This window comes from Aquarana catesbeiana, linkage group LG12, assembly GCF_042186555.1.
Source record: "Aquarana catesbeiana isolate 2022-GZ linkage group LG12, ASM4218655v1, whole genome shotgun sequence".
NCBI lineage: Eukaryota > Metazoa > Chordata > Amphibia > Anura > Ranidae > Aquarana > Aquarana catesbeiana.
The window spans coordinates 75,700,331-75,720,489 of NC_133335.1; the positions used below are offsets into that span (position 1 = coordinate 75,700,331).

The 20,159-nt window shown below is 44.0% G+C and overlaps 2 protein-coding genes across 5 annotated transcripts in view; one reads left to right on the forward strand and one right to left on the reverse strand.

Moving 5' to 3' along the window:
* Positions 1-800: 800 nt before the first annotated feature.
* NFE2L1 (NFE2 like bZIP transcription factor 1) lies at positions 801-18,472 on the reverse strand. 3 transcript variants are annotated; one of them, XM_073608063.1, is made up of 6 exons: positions 18,016-18,472; positions 15,188-15,762; positions 8,430-8,621; positions 8,284-8,355; positions 6,406-6,564; positions 801-2,323 (listed from the first exon to the last, which is right to left on the reverse strand). In XM_073608063.1, the coding sequence occupies exons 2-6, from the start codon at positions 15,683-15,685 to the stop codon at positions 1,067-1,069; spliced, it is 2,178 nt and encodes a 725-aa protein (XP_073464164.1). In that variant the 5' UTR covers positions 15,686-15,762; positions 18,016-18,472; the 3' UTR covers positions 801-1,066. The 3 variants fall into 3 exon arrangements, with proteins under 3 accessions (XP_073464164.1, XP_073464163.1, XP_073464165.1); XM_073608062.1 differs by having other exon boundaries at positions 17,999-18,298; XM_073608064.1 differs by lacking the exon at positions 18,016-18,472 and adding an exon at positions 17,539-17,916.
* Positions 18,473-18,701: 229 nt separating this feature from the next.
* COPZ2 (COPI coat complex subunit zeta 2) overlaps positions 18,702-20,159 on the forward strand; it is a 134,000-nt gene continuing 132,542 nt past the window's right edge. The window contains exon 1 of one of the 2 annotated variants that reach the window (XM_073608071.1): positions 18,702-18,825. In XM_073608071.1, the coding sequence (XP_073464172.1) occupies positions 18,811-18,825 (15 nt within the window). In that variant the 5' untranslated portion in view covers positions 18,702-18,810. The remainder of the gene's footprint in view (positions 18,826-20,159) is intronic. The other variant, XM_073608072.1, reaches the window with a different exon arrangement.

The window sequence follows — 20,159 nt, forward strand, 5'->3', positions numbered from 1 at the left end:
AATAACTTTTTTTTTTCAGCCACACATAAACTGAACACACAGTATTTGGTTTAGAGAGTCTATCACAAAATCAGTTTATTCTAAGTTTAAAAAAAATAAAATAAATAAATAAAAAAAAAGCCTTCCATACATTGTTGTTCTAGTTCCAGTAGGATGTATTATGGAACGTGCATAGTTATCATACTCAGCAAACTCTAAACCTAACTGATCACGTGAATTTTATAGAATGAGCAAAGGATTCAGTTACTGACTGCTAATCCCTCAAGGAACAATTCCTGCTAACCAACATAGGAATTCATTAGTACAGACACACCATCCTGCCCTCTTCCACAGGATTTCTTGGATGCTGCTACCACTGGCACATGGCCTTTTGGTGATCAGGTCATGCCCTGTCTGGCAATTTGGGGGCTCAAGCAGCTCTTAAAAGTGCTAAAAACTGGATTGCAGAATTAAAAATAAAATGACTTGCTAATCTTTTAAGGTTGCAAACAGTTATCTTTGCCAGGAATCTCTGAGCCCCATAAATCTGAACACAACAAAGAAGATAAATTCAATATATATCACAACCATTTTCAAAGACACCTTTGTTTGCTTTGTTTTTAGGAGGCTCAGGAGTCCAGCAGTTAGGTTGCTTATCCCAAATCACTTCATATACTACAGGGACCATCCTATATAGCACTGTGCCCAGATATCCATTTAAAAAGGACAGGTCGGGCCCCCCCATGCAAACTGACTCTTCATATCCTGACATTGTTGCCTAAACTTTTAGACATTATAGGATCAAGAACTAAAAAGGAAAATGGTTTTCAACCTCCCCTTTATCAGCTTAATTGTACGATTCCTGGGCATGCTTCTGTCCGCAGGCCCAGCTGGCCTCCTCCTCATTTCTGGACAGACGGGGCCCAGATACAGACAGGACAAAGCCCCTGGCCCTCAGTATGTGTCGACATCTACCTCATCACTCAATGGGGTCAGTCTTATGTGAAAGGTTTGATACAGAGGCCTGAATGAAAGCACAGCCCACACCCGCTGTCCTGCAAGATTCCCAAGTTCAAATACATATACATCACTTCCTCCGATCCTTCCTCTCTGAACGTCGGCTTTGTTGGCCCTCTGCATTGCGTGGCATGAGTACTATGTTGCCATTGCTGGTGTAGTGTAAGGCGTATCGCTGAGGAGAATATGGCCGACCTTCTTGATCTCTAAGCTGGCTGAACACTTCCTGATAAAGGCTTTCCACTTCCTGCTTCATTCTCTGGATTGATCTCAAGTTTTCACCCTTTTCTCTCAACTGAGAGCTGCGTTCTCGACTTAAACGCTTCACTTCTTGTTCCAGGTTGAGAATGGTGTCCAATTTTCTCTTGCGGCAGTTCTGAGCTGCCATTTTGTTCTTTCCTCGCCTGCGAATATCTCGCACTAAGCAAAGCTGTGCCTCAGTAAGTTGGTACTTGGTCAGCAGCTCATTAAATTCCTCTACAGGTAGGTTAATAATCTTCTCGTTACTAAAGGGAATCTTCATAGCTCTTGCTCTCTGTTCATCTCTCCCTGCTTGCCGGTCTATAAACCCTGAAGATCTTCTGCTGCCTCTTCCCATTGAAGGTTCAGGCTCCTCCTCTGGCTCTTCAGGAACCATATTGTAGGTATGATTGTGCCCAACATGCTCAAGAAAAAGCAAGCGATGAAATTGGCTAGGGTCCTCAGAGCTCATTCGACAGAACTTGCTGTATTCTGGCTGGTAACCAATGGACTCTTCTGACTCCTCAGGCTCCACCATCTCAGAATCTGAACTGTATCCTACAGCTCCCTCCTCTGAGAAAGAGGAGGAAGAGGAAGATGAGCAGGAAGATGAAGAGGTCTCAGACCCACTAGGTGACACTGGGCTACGGTGAGAGTCCAGAGAGAGCCCAGAATCTGAATCTAGCTCTTCTTGAAGCTGCGAGGCCTGCATCTGGCTAAATCCTTCCTCCATTGCTAGCTCCATAAGGCTAATTTCATCCAGCAAAGCCTCATCCAGGATTCCACTAAGTGGGTCTTGCAGGACATTAGTGGCTGTTACATTAGCTGTACTATTTTGCTGAGAAGGAAACAAAATTCCAGAAAAATTTGTAAACCCAAAAGTGGAATTCAGGTCAGTAGAGTTATGAGAGGACAGCTGAGGCAGTGGGGATTCTGGCACAGCAAAATGCTCCATAGGGGGACTGTAGACAGACATATTTTGAGAACAACCCTGAAAAGCTGTTTGATTGATGCCTTCGTTCTGCTGGAGCGATGGGTCCATGCTTAGATATAAGGGGTCCTCAGATGAACTGTTGATGTCCATGGGCTATGAAAAGAAACAAGTTCAGGAAATTCAATAAGGAGAGAGCACAGTTAAGCGATACACATCTACAGCACTGCTCTATTATTGGGAAGTGTGTGGGGGGAGATTTTGGACACTCAGCTGACTGTGACAAGAAAGCTTTGTATAAGTCTACACCCCACATTATAATTATGCTGTATGAATTCATGACCCTAAAGCGTAAGTTCACCTTTACAGAAAATCTGTAAGATGACCTTAACATTGAACACCTTCCCGCTGCACCTGATTGCTACGATCCCCCTCTGTCAGACACCGAAAAGACACTTCACTGATCCAGGGATTTGGAACCCCTGCGTCTTAATCTCATGTCCGTACTGCTTAGCCAGTATCAATTACAGTGATTCTTATTGGTCAGCACTGTCACATGGACGGAGCTGACCAATCAGAAGCCATCTAGCTCATACTGTCAGCACTTTGAGGAGTGAGACACCGGGATTTTAAATCCCCGGACCAGTGAAGCAGTTTTTCGGTGTCTGACAGCAAGGGATCTTAACAATCTGGTACAGAGGGACCGGGTGGGATGGGGGAAGGGGGTCCAGTGCATGGTCGCCTTATAGATGTTATATAAAGATGAACTTACACTTTAAATGAGAAGGGTGGGATATTAAACACTTCAATAAAGGGCACTTTCACCCCCTTCCTGCCCAGGCCAATTTACAGCGCTGTCACACTTTGAATAACAATTGCGCGGTCATTCAACACTGTACCCAAGTTAACTTTTTAAAATTTTTTTTTGTTAAGTAGCCAAGTTCAATATTTATCATTTTTTGAGACAGATAGCTTTCTTTCGGTGGTATTTAATATTGGGGGGTATTAGGGGTGTGGAATTTAATCACTGCATTGCGATTCGGGGGTCCCCGATGCGGCATAGATGCAAGCACCCCGAAAAATCGATGTCGGGTGTGACGTCATCCTGACTTGCCCCACACGTTTTTGTCAAAATGGCTTTTGCTATTAAATGCAATTGTAATCCATTAAGTGGTGATCGCTGTATGTGTTTTTTTTTTTTTAATATATGTAGCTTCATACCTCGTTTTTAGTCTGTGTATATAACTGTATATCCCAGCGCTCATGTTACTGCTTGGTCCGGCCCGCCCCTCTCCTCTGTCTCCTGACAGCCCCGCCCGCCTCTCTTCTGATCTGATAGCTACAGTTGGTGGGCGGGGCTGAGAACTCCCAGTTACGTCAGGAGAGTCAGAGAGACACGAGACTGAGAGGAGAGAGAGGTGGGCCGGACTGAGCCACATGGAGCGGCTTATACAGTTTTATACACAGACTAAAAAGGTATGAAGCTGCTTTTTTTTTTTTTTTTTTAAATATAAACACACATACAGCGATAGATAGATATATATATTATATATAGCGGCGGGCACTTAATGGATTATAACTGCATTTTTTTTACCACACAGGTATTTTAACAGCTGTATGTAGAGTACAAATGTGTTTGTATTCTACTTACACTGTCTCCTACATGTGCTCTGTGACATTATTCCCCCCCCAGTTTGCACATTCCACTGTGTTAACTCCTAGTGTGCTGGAAGGTGCAAACGAGGGAGCCCAGAGAAATGCCATCACAGAGACAGTACAGGGAGCTTCACAGGGCTGTTTGTCAGTTGTGGATTGTAATCCCTCCTGACCTCCCAGCAGCCGTGTGTGTGTGTGTGAATTCCTGTACCTTGTAGTGCACCGGATTAGTGCACTACGTAAAGTGGCGTTCCATCCGTTTTTAGTTTAATAAAGGTCAGCAGCTACAAAAAGTGTAGCTGCTGACTTAATAATCAGACATTCACCTGTTCCACGGTCCATCGATGCGGCCGCACGGAGCCTCGCTCCTCTCCCTCTCCTCTGCGCCGTCATATCTACTGTGGGCAGTTACACCTGCCCGTGACAGCTTATGGCTTCACAGCCGGGTGCAGACTGCACGAGCCGCACTGCGATCTGCCATTGGCCAGCCAATCTTCTGGGACCTAGATCACTGGCAGGGAGGGGCCGCCTAGTAAATTTTTTGTTTATTAAAAGTCAACAGCTACTAAAAAAGTGTATCTTCTGACTTTTAATAAAAAGACACTCACCTGTCCCACAATCCAGCGGCGTGGCCACCCAAACCCTCCATTCTCTCCCCTGCCTGTCCACGTCCCTGGCAATACTACTGTGGGCATTCGGCTGTGACAGCTTGCAGCTTCACAGCCGGGTGCGCCTGTCTCACTGCGCTGTCCTGCACAGCCGAGCAATCTTCTGGGAACTGTGATGTGTCCCAGAAGATTGCAGGGAGGAAGGGCCCCCTAGGCGGCCCAAGCGGAAGTAGGAGCGCGTCAGTAATCGTGATGCATCGTGGAATCGAAACATTGACCAGATAATCGTAATCGTTTTGTGAGACCAGTGAAGATGCGCACCCCTAGGGGATATGGGAAATTATTTTTCCCACACGCACACACCTACACAGGTTGAACTGGATGGACTATTGTCTTTATTCGACCTTGCCTACTATGTATGTAATCACCACTGGGTTTTTATTTTTTGCTAAACAAAAAAAGACCGACAAATTTTCGTTTGTTATAAAATTTGGAAATAAGTAAATTTTTCTTCACTAATGGGCAAGGATCATTGGGTCACCAATGATCAGTGCCCTGATTATCAGTGTAAACAATGTGATGACAGCTTTGCCGGTTATCGGCTTTCCTTTCCTCACACAGACAGTGTGTGAGGAAAGGACTGCCTTTAACTGGCAAGACTGTTTACATGTGATCAGCAGTGATTGGACACAGCTGATCACATGATAAAGGGCCATTGTGATTGGCCCTTTACCGCGATCTGTGATCAGCTGTGTCCTAAGAACACAGCGGTCACAGAGCACGCCGATGTTCATCATGGGGGAGACTGGTTCTAGGAGGAAGTTCATGGATGCCTTCCCAGAACTAGAGAGCTGCACCTTAGCTATCTTTTGGCTATAGCAAAGTAATGAGGTGGTAAAAAAAAAAAAAAAAAATCCACTAAAGTAGACATTATAAGTGATAATTCAGAAGCCTCCTAGAGTATAATATGTAACCAGACTCCTGCAGCCCCTTGTAAACGGCCTTGTACCACTCTATACATTGCATGGTGGTCTGAAATCCGAGCAGACAGAACTCTTGTTACTGAAGAAAAAACAAGCCACAGTCTAAGGTTCACCAACAGATGAAATCTGAGATCATTGGTTTTATGATAAGCAAACGCAGCAACAGTCTCAATCATATGATCAGATGTTGTTTTCCAAAGATATCCCTCCAATTAAACATTTTTAAGCAGATCTCCAGGCACATAAATCAGAATGTACTTAAGCCACATACTGTATTTATTAAAACAATACTACAGGCAGTCCCCGAGTTACGAACGACTCCTACTTACGAACAGCCTCAAATGCCGGCCAATTGTGCTCCACGCTGGTCCTGGATATCTCCGCACACATCCCATACTGCAGTACTACATGTACTGCATAGCCAGAAGAGCCCCAGATAACATAACAAGCGCCCGGAACATCCCACATCCATGCACAGGCGGACGTTACACTTACGAATGCAGTGTTGTGACTTATGAACAACTTCGACTTATGAACAAACCTACAGTCCCTATTGTGTTCGTAACCTGGGGACTTCCTGTACATGTATTTTACACTGTCCTTTGCTTCCTATAATCTTCAGCATTGCCTCTTCCTCAGGTAGTCTATCAGTACCTTGCACAGAGCTGTCCATCTAATGGGGGGGGGTTCTAAGCAACAGGAAATGAAAGACCGATGATCTAATGATTCTTGTGGTGCACCTTTATTTGCCAAGCAGAAGTCTTGGGGTTGGGGTAACCAAGCTGTATTGCTTCGCTGTTGTGCAGAAGAGTGAAGGCACCAACCATGATATCTTGCATGGTTGCCTGTATTACAAACCTGACTAAATAATATTACAGATAGGATATATTTTAAGTATGCATTTAGCCATTTGCCTGGAGCTCAGCTATGACTAGTTTTAGACTAGTGAGAACTGGGTAGCATTCAGTTCAAAATTACAAACGGTCAGTACCTGCATATCCATGAGTGACATTAGGTCCTGCCACTGCTCTTCTAAGTCCAGAGGGGTTTCAATATTTGGTAGAAACGGAGACAGCAGACCATCTGCTTGTTCTAAACCTGTCTGGTCTGGCTCTGTATCCAAGATATTTGTTGGGGCAGGAGCTGGAAACTACAAAAAGAAGAAAAATCAGACTACGCTCTAGGTATTGTATACATGGACTACAGTATATCTAAGAGCAGTGTGTACAGCAAGCTTTCACTAAGCATTTGGAGCTCTTTTAGCAAGCTTTGGATACCTTTCTTAAAAGCCAAGTTCCCCTTTGTTTTTTTCTAAATTCCAGCTCCCCTATGTACCAATATAACATTAATGTACTTCTTTTGCAAAAAAATAAAACATCTTTCCATTTATTCTACCCACGCTTACCTTACTGTCTTCATGGATGTTTTAAAACACTTCTCCATTACTTCTGCCTTACTTCCTGGTCAGAACTTAGGTCATGACACAGGAAGGAGTTGACCAGCTGACCTCAGCACATACACTGCATCATCCACCCTCACAGCTGGTCAACTCCTTCCTGTGTCATGACGAAAAGTCTGTCCAGGAAGTAAGGCAGAAGTAATGGAGCAGGGTTTTTAAACCTCCATGAAGTGAGGGAGGTAAGCGAGTGTAGAATAAATGGAAAGTTTTTATTTTTACAAAAGAAGTACATGAATGCTGTATTGGTACATAGGGGAGCTGGAATTTAGAAAGGGAAAAAAAAAAAAAAAAAAAAAACCTCGGGAAGGTTTTACCTCCTTCACGACCAGGGCATTGTTTGATATACAGCACTGCACTACTTTAACTGGCAAATTCTCGGTCATGCAACACTGTACACAAATGACATTTATATCTTTTTTTCACACAAATAGAGCTTTCATTCGGTATTGGATCACCACCAGGTTTTTTTATTATGTAAATTAAACTTTTTTTTTTCTCAAAAAACACACCTCTTTTCTACTTTCTGTTATAAAACATATCAAATAAAACCACATTTCTTCATAAAATTAAGCCAAAATGTATTCTGCTATATGTCATTGGTAAAAGCCAAACTGCGTATTTGGGGACACTATACTGTTGGATATACTAATATAGCTCTGATCATGACCAAGGTACTGATCCGTACAGACAATATACTAGTAATGGTAGTGATCAGCGACTTATAGTGTGACCAATAGTGTTGCAGGCAATCTGGCACAGACGCTGGCTGTGAGAAACACTGATGTCGATAGTGACACTAATACAGGGATATCAATATGGGTGACAGGAGGGCAATCAAGGGGTTAACGGTATGCCTAAAAAGTGTATGTGTGCTGCTTTTACCTAACAGATCATCTGGCTTGCTCTTTCCTTGCTTTCAGTTCTGAACGGTAACTAAAAGCAGGTAGAAACACAGCTAGATCTGTGTGTTGTGTTTACCAACCCACAGATCTCTGTGCTGTGATTGGCCACAGCTGATAAGCAGGTATACAAGCAAAATGATTGGCTGTACCCAGCTGACAAATTTGTGCTGTGTCCAATCACAGCACAGGTCAGCAGGGGGCATGCACATGAGTGCCTCTAAACCAGGAAGTGAACTGCAACATATGGGTATGTCGCGGTGCCCAGGGCTGCCACGCACCAGCAGCAAATGCCTTTAACGGCAACCCGGATAACAGGGGGTTCTAAACTTTGCTCATTCCATCCTAATCTGGAGGGAAAAAAAAAAAAAAAAAAAAGATTTTGGCTACAGATATCCTTTAAAGTGACAGCTTGCTGTACATACGGTTATACAACTCAAATCTCATGAGCAAGGCTTAAATAGGTCACATAAAAACAGCAGCAGTACGAATGTCAAAGAGCACCAGTTACCTCTGAAGAATCAAACTGGAACGTGTCATCCAGGAGACTCAGGCATTCTGCCAATGACATTTCTGTCTGGCCCTGAAAAGACAACACCAATCAGCACTCCAAAAAAGGAAATGGTCCTGTCTGCTCATTGCCAATATGTTACTCACCTCCTGTGGTACATTTTCTCCAGTCTCCCCATCCACCTGTAACCTGTGTTCCACGTCTTCACTTCCTGAGCTATCACCCAAGGATTCCCAAGCATCCTCATTGTCTTTGTGATGCTGGCGACTCTCAAAGTCTTCTCGCCCAGCTCCAAGGTCAATATCCTGAAGCCATAAAATATCTATCGGATCAACTTCCTGGAAGGTGAAAAAACCAAACATAAACATAACTTTAGCCACCAAAAATGTACCATAAGTTCAGGCGTTATATTCTTTGTCTTCCAAGAATTCAGTAAACAAAAACAAAAAAGTATTAACAGAAAAAAAAAAAAAAAAAAAAAAAAAAAAAGGACACACAGTATTGAAGCAGATATCAAAAATACACCAGCAAAAGAAGAGTCATATATATATATATATATATATATATATATATATATATATATATATATATATATATATATATATATATATATACACACATATATACATACATATATACATACACACACACACACACACACACATACACTTTTTTTTTTTTATAAAACTGATATACAGTGCTCAGCATAAATGGAGTACACCAACAGATTTGTCAGAAAACCTTTTCTTTCCTTTCAGAATCAACATTTTCTATGGGACACTTTACTACAAAATACTCCAAGTGCGGGCCTTTGATTGCAAGCAAGATTTGTTAATTTGCACACTCTAGGGCTCAGTTCACACTGCCACGACTTGGGATCCAACTTTTAAGACCCTAAGTTGCGCGATATGTGAAATCCCTGTCGATGACAGCTGCCTTAATTAGCACTCAGACTTTAGAAAAGGTTCCTGGGGCGTAATGTAATGTAACGAGCGTCGGCGGTAGTTTTTCTCCTAAGGCCATTTTCACACTGGGTCGGGCATCAGTGGGAAAGCAGCGATATTTTTAGCGCCTCTTTACCATCGTTTTAGCGGCGCTATTCAGCTAGCGGGCAAAAAAGGGTTAAAACCGCCCGCAAAGTGGCGGTTTGGCGGCGCTGGCCCATTGATTTCAATGGGCAGGGGTGCTTTACAGCGCTGCAAAGATGCTGCTTGCAGGACTTTTTCTTACCGTCCTGCAAGCGCACCGCTCCAGTGTGAAAGCCTGAGGGCTTTTACACTGGAGAGACAGGAGAGGCTCTTTACAGGCGCTATTTTTTAGCGCTGTAGCGCCTGTAAAGCGCCTCCGTGTGAAAGTAGCCTAACAATCACAGGCATGACTCTTAGAGGCAGAGATGTGATGGGATTTGTAGATTCACCACAGCTGGAGGGCCGAGGTTGCCTACCCCTGCTGTACTACTTCAAGGCGACTTCTGCCCATAGACTTACGGACCGGAAGATTTTCTCCCTTAATGACCAGCCCATTTTTTGCGCTATGGCACTGCGTCGCTTTAACTGACAACTGTGTGGTCGAGCGACATTGTACCCAAACATTTATGTCCTTTTTTCCCCACAAATAGAGCTTTCTTTTGGGGGCTATTTGATCACCTCTGCAGTTTTTTTTTTTTGCGCTATAAACAAACAAAAAAAAAAAAAAATATATTTACTATAATAAAAATATCCCACAAAAATAAATAATTAAAAAAATAATTCTTCATCAGTTTGGGCCAATATGTATTCTTATACATATTTTTGGTAATGAAAAAAACGCAATAAGCGTATATTGATTGGTTTGCACACAAGTTACAGCGTTTACAAAATAAGGGATAGATTTATGGCATTTTTATTATTTATTACTTTTTTACTAGTAATGGTGGCAATCTGTGATTTTTAGTGGGACTGCGACATTGCGACGGACAGATCGAACACTTTTTTTGGGACCAGTGACATTTATACAGCGATCAGTGCTAAAAATAGCCACCGATTACTGTATAAAATGACACTGGCAGAGAAGGGGTTAACACTTGTGATCAAGGGGTTAAATGTTCCTTAGGGAGGTGTTTCTAACTATGGGGGCAGTGTACTGACTAGAGGAGAAGAGAGAGATCGCTGTTCCTGATCACTAGGAACAGCAGATCTCTCTCTACTCCCCTGTCATAACTGGGATCTGTTTGTTTACATTGACAGTTCCCACTTCTTGCTCTCTGTGGAGCAATCGGGGGTGGCCGGTGGACATTGTGGCCACTGGGCACACGCATAGACTCCGGTGGCGCATGCCCCATATCGCTCTTAAAGCGGCCGACGTATACCTACAGAGATTCGCACAGCTAGGTCAACCTGCCGCAGTATAAAATGGCAGCGGCTGGTCGGAAAGCGGTTAATGGAAGTTGCCTCCAAGTCGGATCCTCATGTTAATTGATGTGATTTGGACCAGACATTACAGGAAGATTACACTGGTATTCCCTGACATTGCTTCAAAGTTGCGCCGAAGTCACCTGGCAAAGCAACACTAAGTTGCGTGACTTTCAGGTCGCGGCAGTGAACCCAGTCTAGAAAGTATTTTTTCTAACAAATTCATTCAAGACAATGTTGCAAAAATGAATACACCCCAATGAAAGTCTTAGGAGCAAAGTTACATTTTAGACAACAAAATCCTAATTAACAAGAATTCAACTACAGGCGACTAATTATTCATTAAACAGGTGTCCAGCAGACAGTTGATTATAAAGCGATGTTACTTAACAAAGAAAACCCCTTCCCAATTTATGGTGTCAGCAATGGCACCACATGGAAGAGAAATGTCAAGGCCTGAGAAAGAAAATAATTTCTTTACACAAGAAAGGTGAAGGCTACAAGAAGATCAGCAAAGCTTTACTTATCAGTCAGAATACTGTAGCAAAAGTGATACAAAAATGTAACAAAGATGGAACTGCAACAATCTCACAGAGATGTCCAGGTCATCCATGAAAGTTAACACCTTCACAGGAGCATCTTCTGATGAGAAGGGTTGAAGAAAATCATCATGCAAGTTCACTGCAGTGCACCTAAAAAAGTAAAAAGCCAAACTGGGGTGATTGTTTCCCCGTGACACAATACGGCGTACACTGCAGAGGAATGGCATGCATGGGTGTTGTCCATGAAGGAAGCCTCTCCTAAAGCCCATGAACAAAAAACCTGCCTAGAATTTGCCAGGGCCCATGCTAAAAAAGACTACTGGGACTCTGGAGTGATGAGACCAAAATAAAATGTTTTTGTAACTGATGACTTCAAAACTGTATGGCGTCGCAAAGGTGAGGAGTACAAAGAAAAATGCATGGTGCCTACAGTGATACATGGTGGCGGCAGTGTCCTTCTGTGGGGCTGCACTTCATCGATGGAATTGTGATTTCACAGATGTACTGCTCTATATTGAAAGAGAAGGTGCTACCATTAATCCGTGCCCTTAGTTGTCGTGCACTTTTCCAACATGACAATGATCCAAAACACACATCTAAGGCCACTGCTGCATTTCTGAAGAACAGGATGACAAAGGATTCAGTGGCCAAGTATTTCTCCTGATCTGAACCAATCGAACACCTATGGGGGAATTCTGAAGAGACAAGTTGAGCATCACTCTCCATCAAGCCTCTAAAAGGAGGTCGTTCTTGAAGAATGGAAAAAAAAAAAAAAAAAAAGACAGATGTTGGACTGTCACCAACTTGTTCATTCCATGCCTAGAAGACTTGGTACTGTCCTTACAAATCTTGAAGATCATACAAAATACCAGATGTAGTAGTTTTTGTTGTGGGCTGTATTCATTTTTGCATCAACTAATTTAAGTAAAACTGAAGATTTTGTAATTTGTTATATTATTAACCTTACTTTCATGTAATGAGCTAATCAAATGTTCTATAAAACTCAATTTTGTCAACATTTTGGAAATTGTTCTTGTGTTCATTGAGATAATGATTAAAATCTTACTTTTCAAAAAGGGGTGTACCCATTAATGCTGAGTACTGTATATTTTACTATTATATTAATCTTGCATTTAATAAAAAAATAACTTGATCCACGTGGCAGGTTTCAATGCTGGGTGTGTGTTCGTGCATAACAAAACATCACTAAAATGAGATACCAGCACAGATGGCCTGCACTAAAAAGTACAATGGAAAATGGATATCATCCCAATGGGATACATATTAAAGTTGAAAGAAAAGAAAGCTTTCATGTACTTCTGATTCACCGTCTGTACTCTGGAGCAGGCCAGAGCCTTACAGCAAATCACTGCATTGTGTCTGCCTAGGCAGAAAACCCTCCACAAACTCTCAAGGTCAGTGTCATGTTAAAAGTCCTTCAAGATGTCATCTTGACATGTTTTTGTGTCAGTTGCATGAGGCTGTGCACCAGAGTAGCATGAAGCACTGCACAGTAATACAATACACAAGCATGGATAGGGTCACTCATATGGCACGTAAAAAAGAACCAGTATCTATAGCAAATAAAACATTTGACACACCAAAACACAGAGGAATAAATAGTATATTATGTTGCCAATGTGCACATCACATCATATGACTCCCCCTCCCTATATGTGTATCTGTGCGGCCAACACAAACAGGTTATATGAGTGTCCCTGCTGCCTAAGAGGCTCTATATTGTGCAAGAGGCATACTGCCAACTTGACACAAATAACAGCTGTCTGTTCCTTCATCATTATCTCCAACAGCCAAGTTATGATCTGTCTGTCTATTCAAATCAAGTACACAAATACTATTTGCATGCTTCCAAAGAGAAAAAAAAACTAATCAGCACAATGCTAAAAATACATGCGATAAACATGCAATACGCCTCTGATATTATGAGGTCAAATGGACAATTGATGACAATTTATATAAACTAACTTCATTTTCTATAGAACAGTTAAGATACCATACAAAATACACAACAGGGGCATTGGATTAAATGATTTTAGCTGGATTTATTTTTTACTGGATTTATACAACTGTTTTTCTTAGTTCTGTTTTAGGTACAAACAGAATATAGCGATAGTATGACTTTTACAAGGACTTTAGACCCCTAAAAATTTAGGGTCAGCAGCAACAAATACTGTAGCTGCTGACTTTTAATAGGATACTTACCTGACAAGGGATCCAGCGATGTCCGCACCCGAGACAATTCTTCAATTGGCTTCAAGTGCAGACGCCGGCACCTTAGGTAAGGGAAACCTATTGTTCAAGCTACGCCGTGCTTTGTGAATGGTCCCACAGTCACAGGTCCCAAGAAGGTCTGCAGGGGGTAAGGAGGAGGCGAACTTCCGCAGATCGCGCAGCGATCCGAAATGGGAGCGTATACCTGTCAAAACCAGGTACCCACTTCCTCCTCTCCCCCTAAAAAGAGCCAGATGAGACAGTGGGGGGGGGGGGGGGGGGGGTGAAAACAAGCAGAACCTCCTTTTTTAGGTGGAGTTCTGCTTTAGCCCCTTGGCGCGGCCGCACGCACATATGCAGCCTCTCAGCGGGTGGGCCTTGATGCCAAGCAGCCGCATATATGTGTTTTACACCACACTGTGCGTAGAGAGCTCCCCCAGCTTGGTAGCAAGCAGCTCAAGATGCATACTTGTGATTGGGAACTTTCCTATCATGTGACCGCTGTGACAGCCAATCACAGCGGTCACATGACCCGAATGCTCACCTGCCAGAATTCTTAAAGGGCCAGGAGGCAGTCGGCGGGAAGGGGTTAAGTTACACAAGGTCAGGGGCTAACCTGAACAGGTGTAATGCTCACTGCATGGAACAATCTAAAAACATAAAACTCTGTTTTGTTTTTTTTACTAGGAGCTTTGTTTTTGTCTTCTATAGCCAAAGGTTAGGAATAAGCAGCCATCAGCTGTTGAGGAACCACTTATTCCTGAAAGCCTGTCAACAGTATACTAGTATTCCCCCATTACAGCCAGAGATTTACAGATTGACTAGATCAGTTTTAAGTGTCTTTATTTTAACTTTGGCAGTATAGTGTCCAACCTAAATACATAAGGTGGCCACAATCAACCAGGGTTCTGTGGAACTCTAGGGTTCCTCCAGAGGTTTGAGCTGTGTTTTTTTGACCTCCCATTTAATGGTACTTAATTCTGGGTCCAGCACCACTTGGCACAGCCAGTGGCAGGACACCAATGATCTATTTTGCTGCCTGCAAGAGTGGCATTCTAACAACCACTGTAAAGGGGCACTCTTCCCACTGACCCACAATGTGAGGGGCATTCTTCCCACTGACCCGGATTAATTTTGGCTGGGGTTCCAAGAGACCTAAAAATAAATAGAGAGATAGAGATAGATATATATATCTATAGTTCCTCTGGGGTAAAAAGGTTGGGAAAGGCTGACATAAAGCAAATAAGCTTATGCAAGAATACACTCAACATCATGATGTAACGTAGCAATCAAAGTAAACAAATGTTATCAAACACTGTACAAGACAGCACGTGATTGTTATTGTATTTCCAGAGGAGACACATCGCATGAAACCTGGTAGATGGAGGCTCAGCTCAGGATTCTCATCTGTGATGCATCTCCTGAAGAGAGAGGAAACACAATCACTGTCACATGCTGTTTTGGAAGATTCCTGGAAACAGAGTTACCGGCAAGTCCAACTGGATTTCTATACACTTGACTATGGAGTAACGTAAGGTGACCCTAATCCTGTCTGACATGTGAACAGTCTGCAATGCAGTCACATAAGAAAAACAACCCCCTGACCCTCCTCCTCCAAAACAACCATCATCCTCCCTAAATCCTGATCCAACAAATCAGTGTACAAGTCCAGGCATGTAAACCTCTAAAAATGGTGCAATTATACAACAGTAGATCGTACTTTGACAAAGTATCTCTTACCTCTTTTCCAAGTTCTGTGTTTTCACACTGAGCAGATGCTCCCAGTTCCTCTGATGCATGTCCTTGTTCATTGTCTATGCTGTCCCTGAGGCTGCTCTCTGAAGTCGGGAGGTTTTGAGGACTGTCTGTAGAACGGCTGGAACCAGTCTGAGCACTAGCCACAGAGCCCTCAGCTTCCCTGTGCACTAACCAGGCATCAAGCTCTGTGCTGGGCACTTGCAGTCTGTCCAACGCACGCATACGGCTTAGCAGTCTGCGGGAGGTGAAAAACTGGTCCAAGTCCACACTCTTGGGGTGAACCCCATAGCCTTCAGAGGTACCACGAAGGCTGTGGAACTGAGTCTGTGTATAGGCGGATGTAGGCCCCAGGATGATCTCGTGCAAAGGGGGCAGGTGAGAGGGCAGATATGAATCCAAGTCCACACGCACACCCATCAGGCTCAGCAGAATGGTGAACTGGATAAGACCCTCCGTCAGATACTTCTTCAAAGACAGCATGTCTGGGAGCCCCAGGGAAAAAGGGACCCCCAACACTTACACTTCCGTGTACTCTAGAATATGTCCCAATAAATTGCCTTTACAAAAAACAAAATAATAAAATCTTATTAGAAATGAAAACCATGCACAACAGAGGACATTTCTTACACATAATATGGCCAAATATTAAAACAATATTCATGAAGAAATCCTAACCCAGACATTATAACCAGGACTCAGTGGAGGAATCCTAGGGATCCTTATGTTGTTGCTGACAGACCTCCTGGTGGTACCCACATCATTTCTGGTTCCGAAGGTAGCAGAGCACTCAGCATGGCACCAATGATCTTGGCTATCTGAAAGAGTGGCCTCCTAACCATCAGTGTAATAGCGGAATTCTTCCCACTGATCCCTGATGAATTAATTTTAGCAGGGGGTTTCCCCAAGATCTGAAAATTATTTTGAGGCTTCCTCCGTAATTAAAAGTTTGAGAAAATGAGTATGTGAACCTCACGCCAAATAAGTGAAACCCAAAAAAAAAAAAAAAAAAAAAAAAAAAAACCTACAAAAGCTGCTCCCCAAATCTGTATATGTATATCTATATGTGGATGGCGGCGCTAAGTAAACACTACTTGTGAATAATTGACAGTCTATAGCAATTCATACACTAAGTATTGATTCTAAAAAACACAAATTAAATAATATACATGATAGGAGTGAAAAAACAGTGATTTGATAAACTAGGTAAACAAATAAGTTGATTAAAAGTGACCAAACACAAAAAAGTTCTGGATTGTCTGTCAAGTGATGAAGGACTGTCAGCACACCTCTGGATTAGCTTTTGAATCAACAAGCTGTTCAGCATATGAACTTTTTTGTGTTTGGTCACTTTTATTCATTATTTATCAAATCACTGTTTATTCACTCCTATCATGTATATTATTTAATTTGTGTTTTCTAGAATCAATACTTAGTGTATGAATTGCTATAGACTGTCAATTATTCACAAGTAGTGTTTACTTAGCGCCCTCTAGCCAAACATTTCACAAAAGTTTGAGTAAGTCTGATCTAAACCAGTGGAAACTGTGAAAGTGAAAACTGTGACTTGCAGAGGGATTGCATCAGAAAAGAACATTTATGAAGACATCATAAGACAGCTATTGTCAACCAGTATTCCATGAAACCCTACCTAGGGCTCCCTCACAGTTTTCTAGGGGTTCCGTGAGAGCTGTGAGCTGATTGACTTCCCATATGACAGTGTCTGGTAAGTTCCAGGTCCAAAGGCACTTAGTGAAGCAGAGCAGCATCATCTTTTTATTTGTCTGTAAGGGGGCATTCTTCTCACTGATGGAAAATGTAAAGGGGCATTCTTTCTTACTGACATCCGATGGGGGCATTCTTTCCATTGATCCCCAATCTAAGAAGGCATTCTTCCTACTGATCCTCAATGTGAACTAGGGAATTCTGCCCCACTGATGCCCAGCGTAAAGGGGGCATCTGTCCCACTGATGCCCAGCGTAAAGGGGGCATCTGTCCCACTGATGCCCAATGTCAAGGGGGCATCTGTCCCACTGATCCCCAATGTCAAGGGGGCATCTGTCCCACTGATCCCCAATGTCAAGGGGGCATCTGTCCCACTGATCCCCAATGTCAAGGGGGCATCTGTCCCACTGATCCCCAATGTCAAGGGGGCATCTGTCCCACTGATCCCCAATGTAATCAGTGACCGCTAGTACATTAATCTTAGCTGGAGTTTTCTGAAAATCACTGTAAAGTTCCCTGTGTAGTATAAAGTTGGATAGAGCCGGTCCTAACCAGTGACAGCCCTTACTTGATTGTATCAATCACAGAACGATAACACAAGCAGACCTCACCAGTGTCCCTCTATCCGATCATCACGATGTTATATGGAGGCTGTGCTGGTGATCCCCGGTCTGCACTCTCCTGTATCAGGCTCTGGTAACCAAAGCGGAGACCTTTGACCCCTCCCTGCCTTCGCCTACTTGACCCGGATCACTGCTCTGCTGGTCTGGAAAGTCCCTTCCCTCTCCTCCCCCCATGTTAGATCAGACTGACTCCCAGCCATCTGCTCAGGCGGATTCCTCACCCTACATAATTATATAGTCAGCAATCCCCTCCTGTGCTGGGTGAGGACGTGTTGTGTTGGGGGTCACATAGACATTAAGGCGTGTCCCCTGCCACCACTCCCCTCATATGTGTATTATTGGGGTGACCATGAGCTCCATAGGGCAGAACACACCCGTAATCAGTACATCCGCCCCCCGATCCCCCAGCACTGTGACCAGACCGAGCAGAGGAGACACCCCGGCATACCGATCAGTCCCGCTCACCGATCTCCCTCCGCGTGCATCCACACCTGCTCCGCCCGCAGCCCCGACTAACACTTCCGCATCACCCGGCAACACAGCCACACACCGCCCACCAATCACACGCCAGAATAACATCTCCCACACAGGCCAGGGACTGAGAGGCAAGAGCCGCAACCAATCAGAACACGGCATCACCAGCAGCGCCCAATCACCGCCCAGAGACACACCACACCACGCAACTGCCACTGTCAGCTCGGCGGCAAATAGCACGAGCCAGCGCCAACATGCTACGGGTGACGTCACGGGCTTGCTCCCGCCCAGCCCAATAAGATGCGTGAGCCGCTCTCCGTTCTCTGCGCCCCGTCTATAGTCACTAAGAGGGACGAGAGCGGGGCGGCGGCTTTCCACGACCGCGGCCCCACCACCCAGGACGGACAGAACTGGAAGAAGAAGGGGCATAGGCCCTGCACAGTGACTTGCAAAAACGTTACGTCTTGCGTCAATACGTTCTGGAAATTTCCTTGCGTCTACGTCATCCCGTTAATAGAAATTGCGTCAGATCGTTACATGTGGGGAAGGCGGGGCTAGTGTTACAGGACGGGTGGTATAGGTTTTGGGGGTGAGTGGGCGGGGCTTTTGTGACTGGAAGTGTGCTATAGGTTGTGGGGGCTGAGTGGGTAGGGCTACTATGACTGGAAGTGTGCTATAGGTTGTGGAGGGTGAGTGGGTGGGGCTACTGTGACTGGAAGTGTGTTAGCGTTGTGGGCGGGGCCTTCTAGAAAGTGCGACTTGAGGAGAAGGAATCCGTGAGAGAACATGGAGAGTTTACCGGTACCGGCGCTTGTGTGACGCAGATAGCTTATAGCTAACCCATAGAATAACACAGCATGTATATGTATATACACTGCATAGCACTCCTCCATTATATCTCACAAGTGTGTGTTTGTAGTCGGTGTCACCCACCCCCAGCAAATGTATACATTGTCTATAAGAGCCATCTGCCACAACTCTGGAGAACAGACACCAGAAGTCTAAAGAGACGCAGCCGTGCTCTTGAGTGAGTGTGGCGTAAATCTAAATCCCTGCAAGACTTTACCCTCTATAAATCTGCCCTTCCCAAATATAACTCCTATCTCCACACTGCTAAAGAAACCTATTATTTATTTATTTTATTTATTTATTTATTTCAGGTACTTATATAGCGCCGTCAATTTACGCAGCGCTTTACATATATATATATATTATACAATCACATCAGTCCCTATTAGGGGTGCGCATCTTCACTGGCCTCACGATTCGATTCGATTACGATTATCAGGTCCACGATTAACGATGCATCACGATTACTGCGCGCGGTTTTCATCCAAAAAATTTAAGTAGTCAGAAGAACTCCATTTTTTAAATTTTATCTGTTCTTAAAAAAAAGACAACACTCCTTGCATGTAGCAAAGTGTAAACAGTGCAGACAACTTAAAGAGGAGCTCCAGACTGCCCCCAAATGACTACAGGAGATGATCAGAGACTGCAGACATGCTACAGGAGATGATCAGAGACTGCGGGCAGCTACAGGAGATAATCAGAGACTGCGGACATGCTACAGGAGATGATCAGAGACTGCGGACATGCTACAGGAGATGATCAGAGACTGCGGACATGCTACAGGAGATGGTCAGAGACTGCGGACATGCTACAGGAGATGGTCAGAGACTGCGGACATGCTACAGGAGATGGTCAGAGACTGCGGACATGCTACAGGAGATGGTCAGAGACTGCGGACATGCTACAGGAGATGGTCAGAGACTGCGGACATGCTACAGGAGATGGTCAGAGACTGCGGACATGCTACAGGAGATGGTCAGAGACTGCGGACATGCTACAGGAGATGGTCAGAGACTGCGGACATGCTACAGGAGATGGTCAGAGACTGCGGACATGCTACAGGAGATGATCAGAGACTGCGGACATGCTACAGGAGATGATCAGAGACTGCGGACATGCTACAGGAGATGATCAGAGACTGCGGACATGCTACAGGAGATGATCAGAGACTGCGGACATGCTACAGGAGATGATCAGAGACTGGGGACATGCTACAGGAGATGGTCACAGACTGGGGACATGCTACAGGAGATGGTCAGAGACTGCGGACATGCTACAGGAGATGG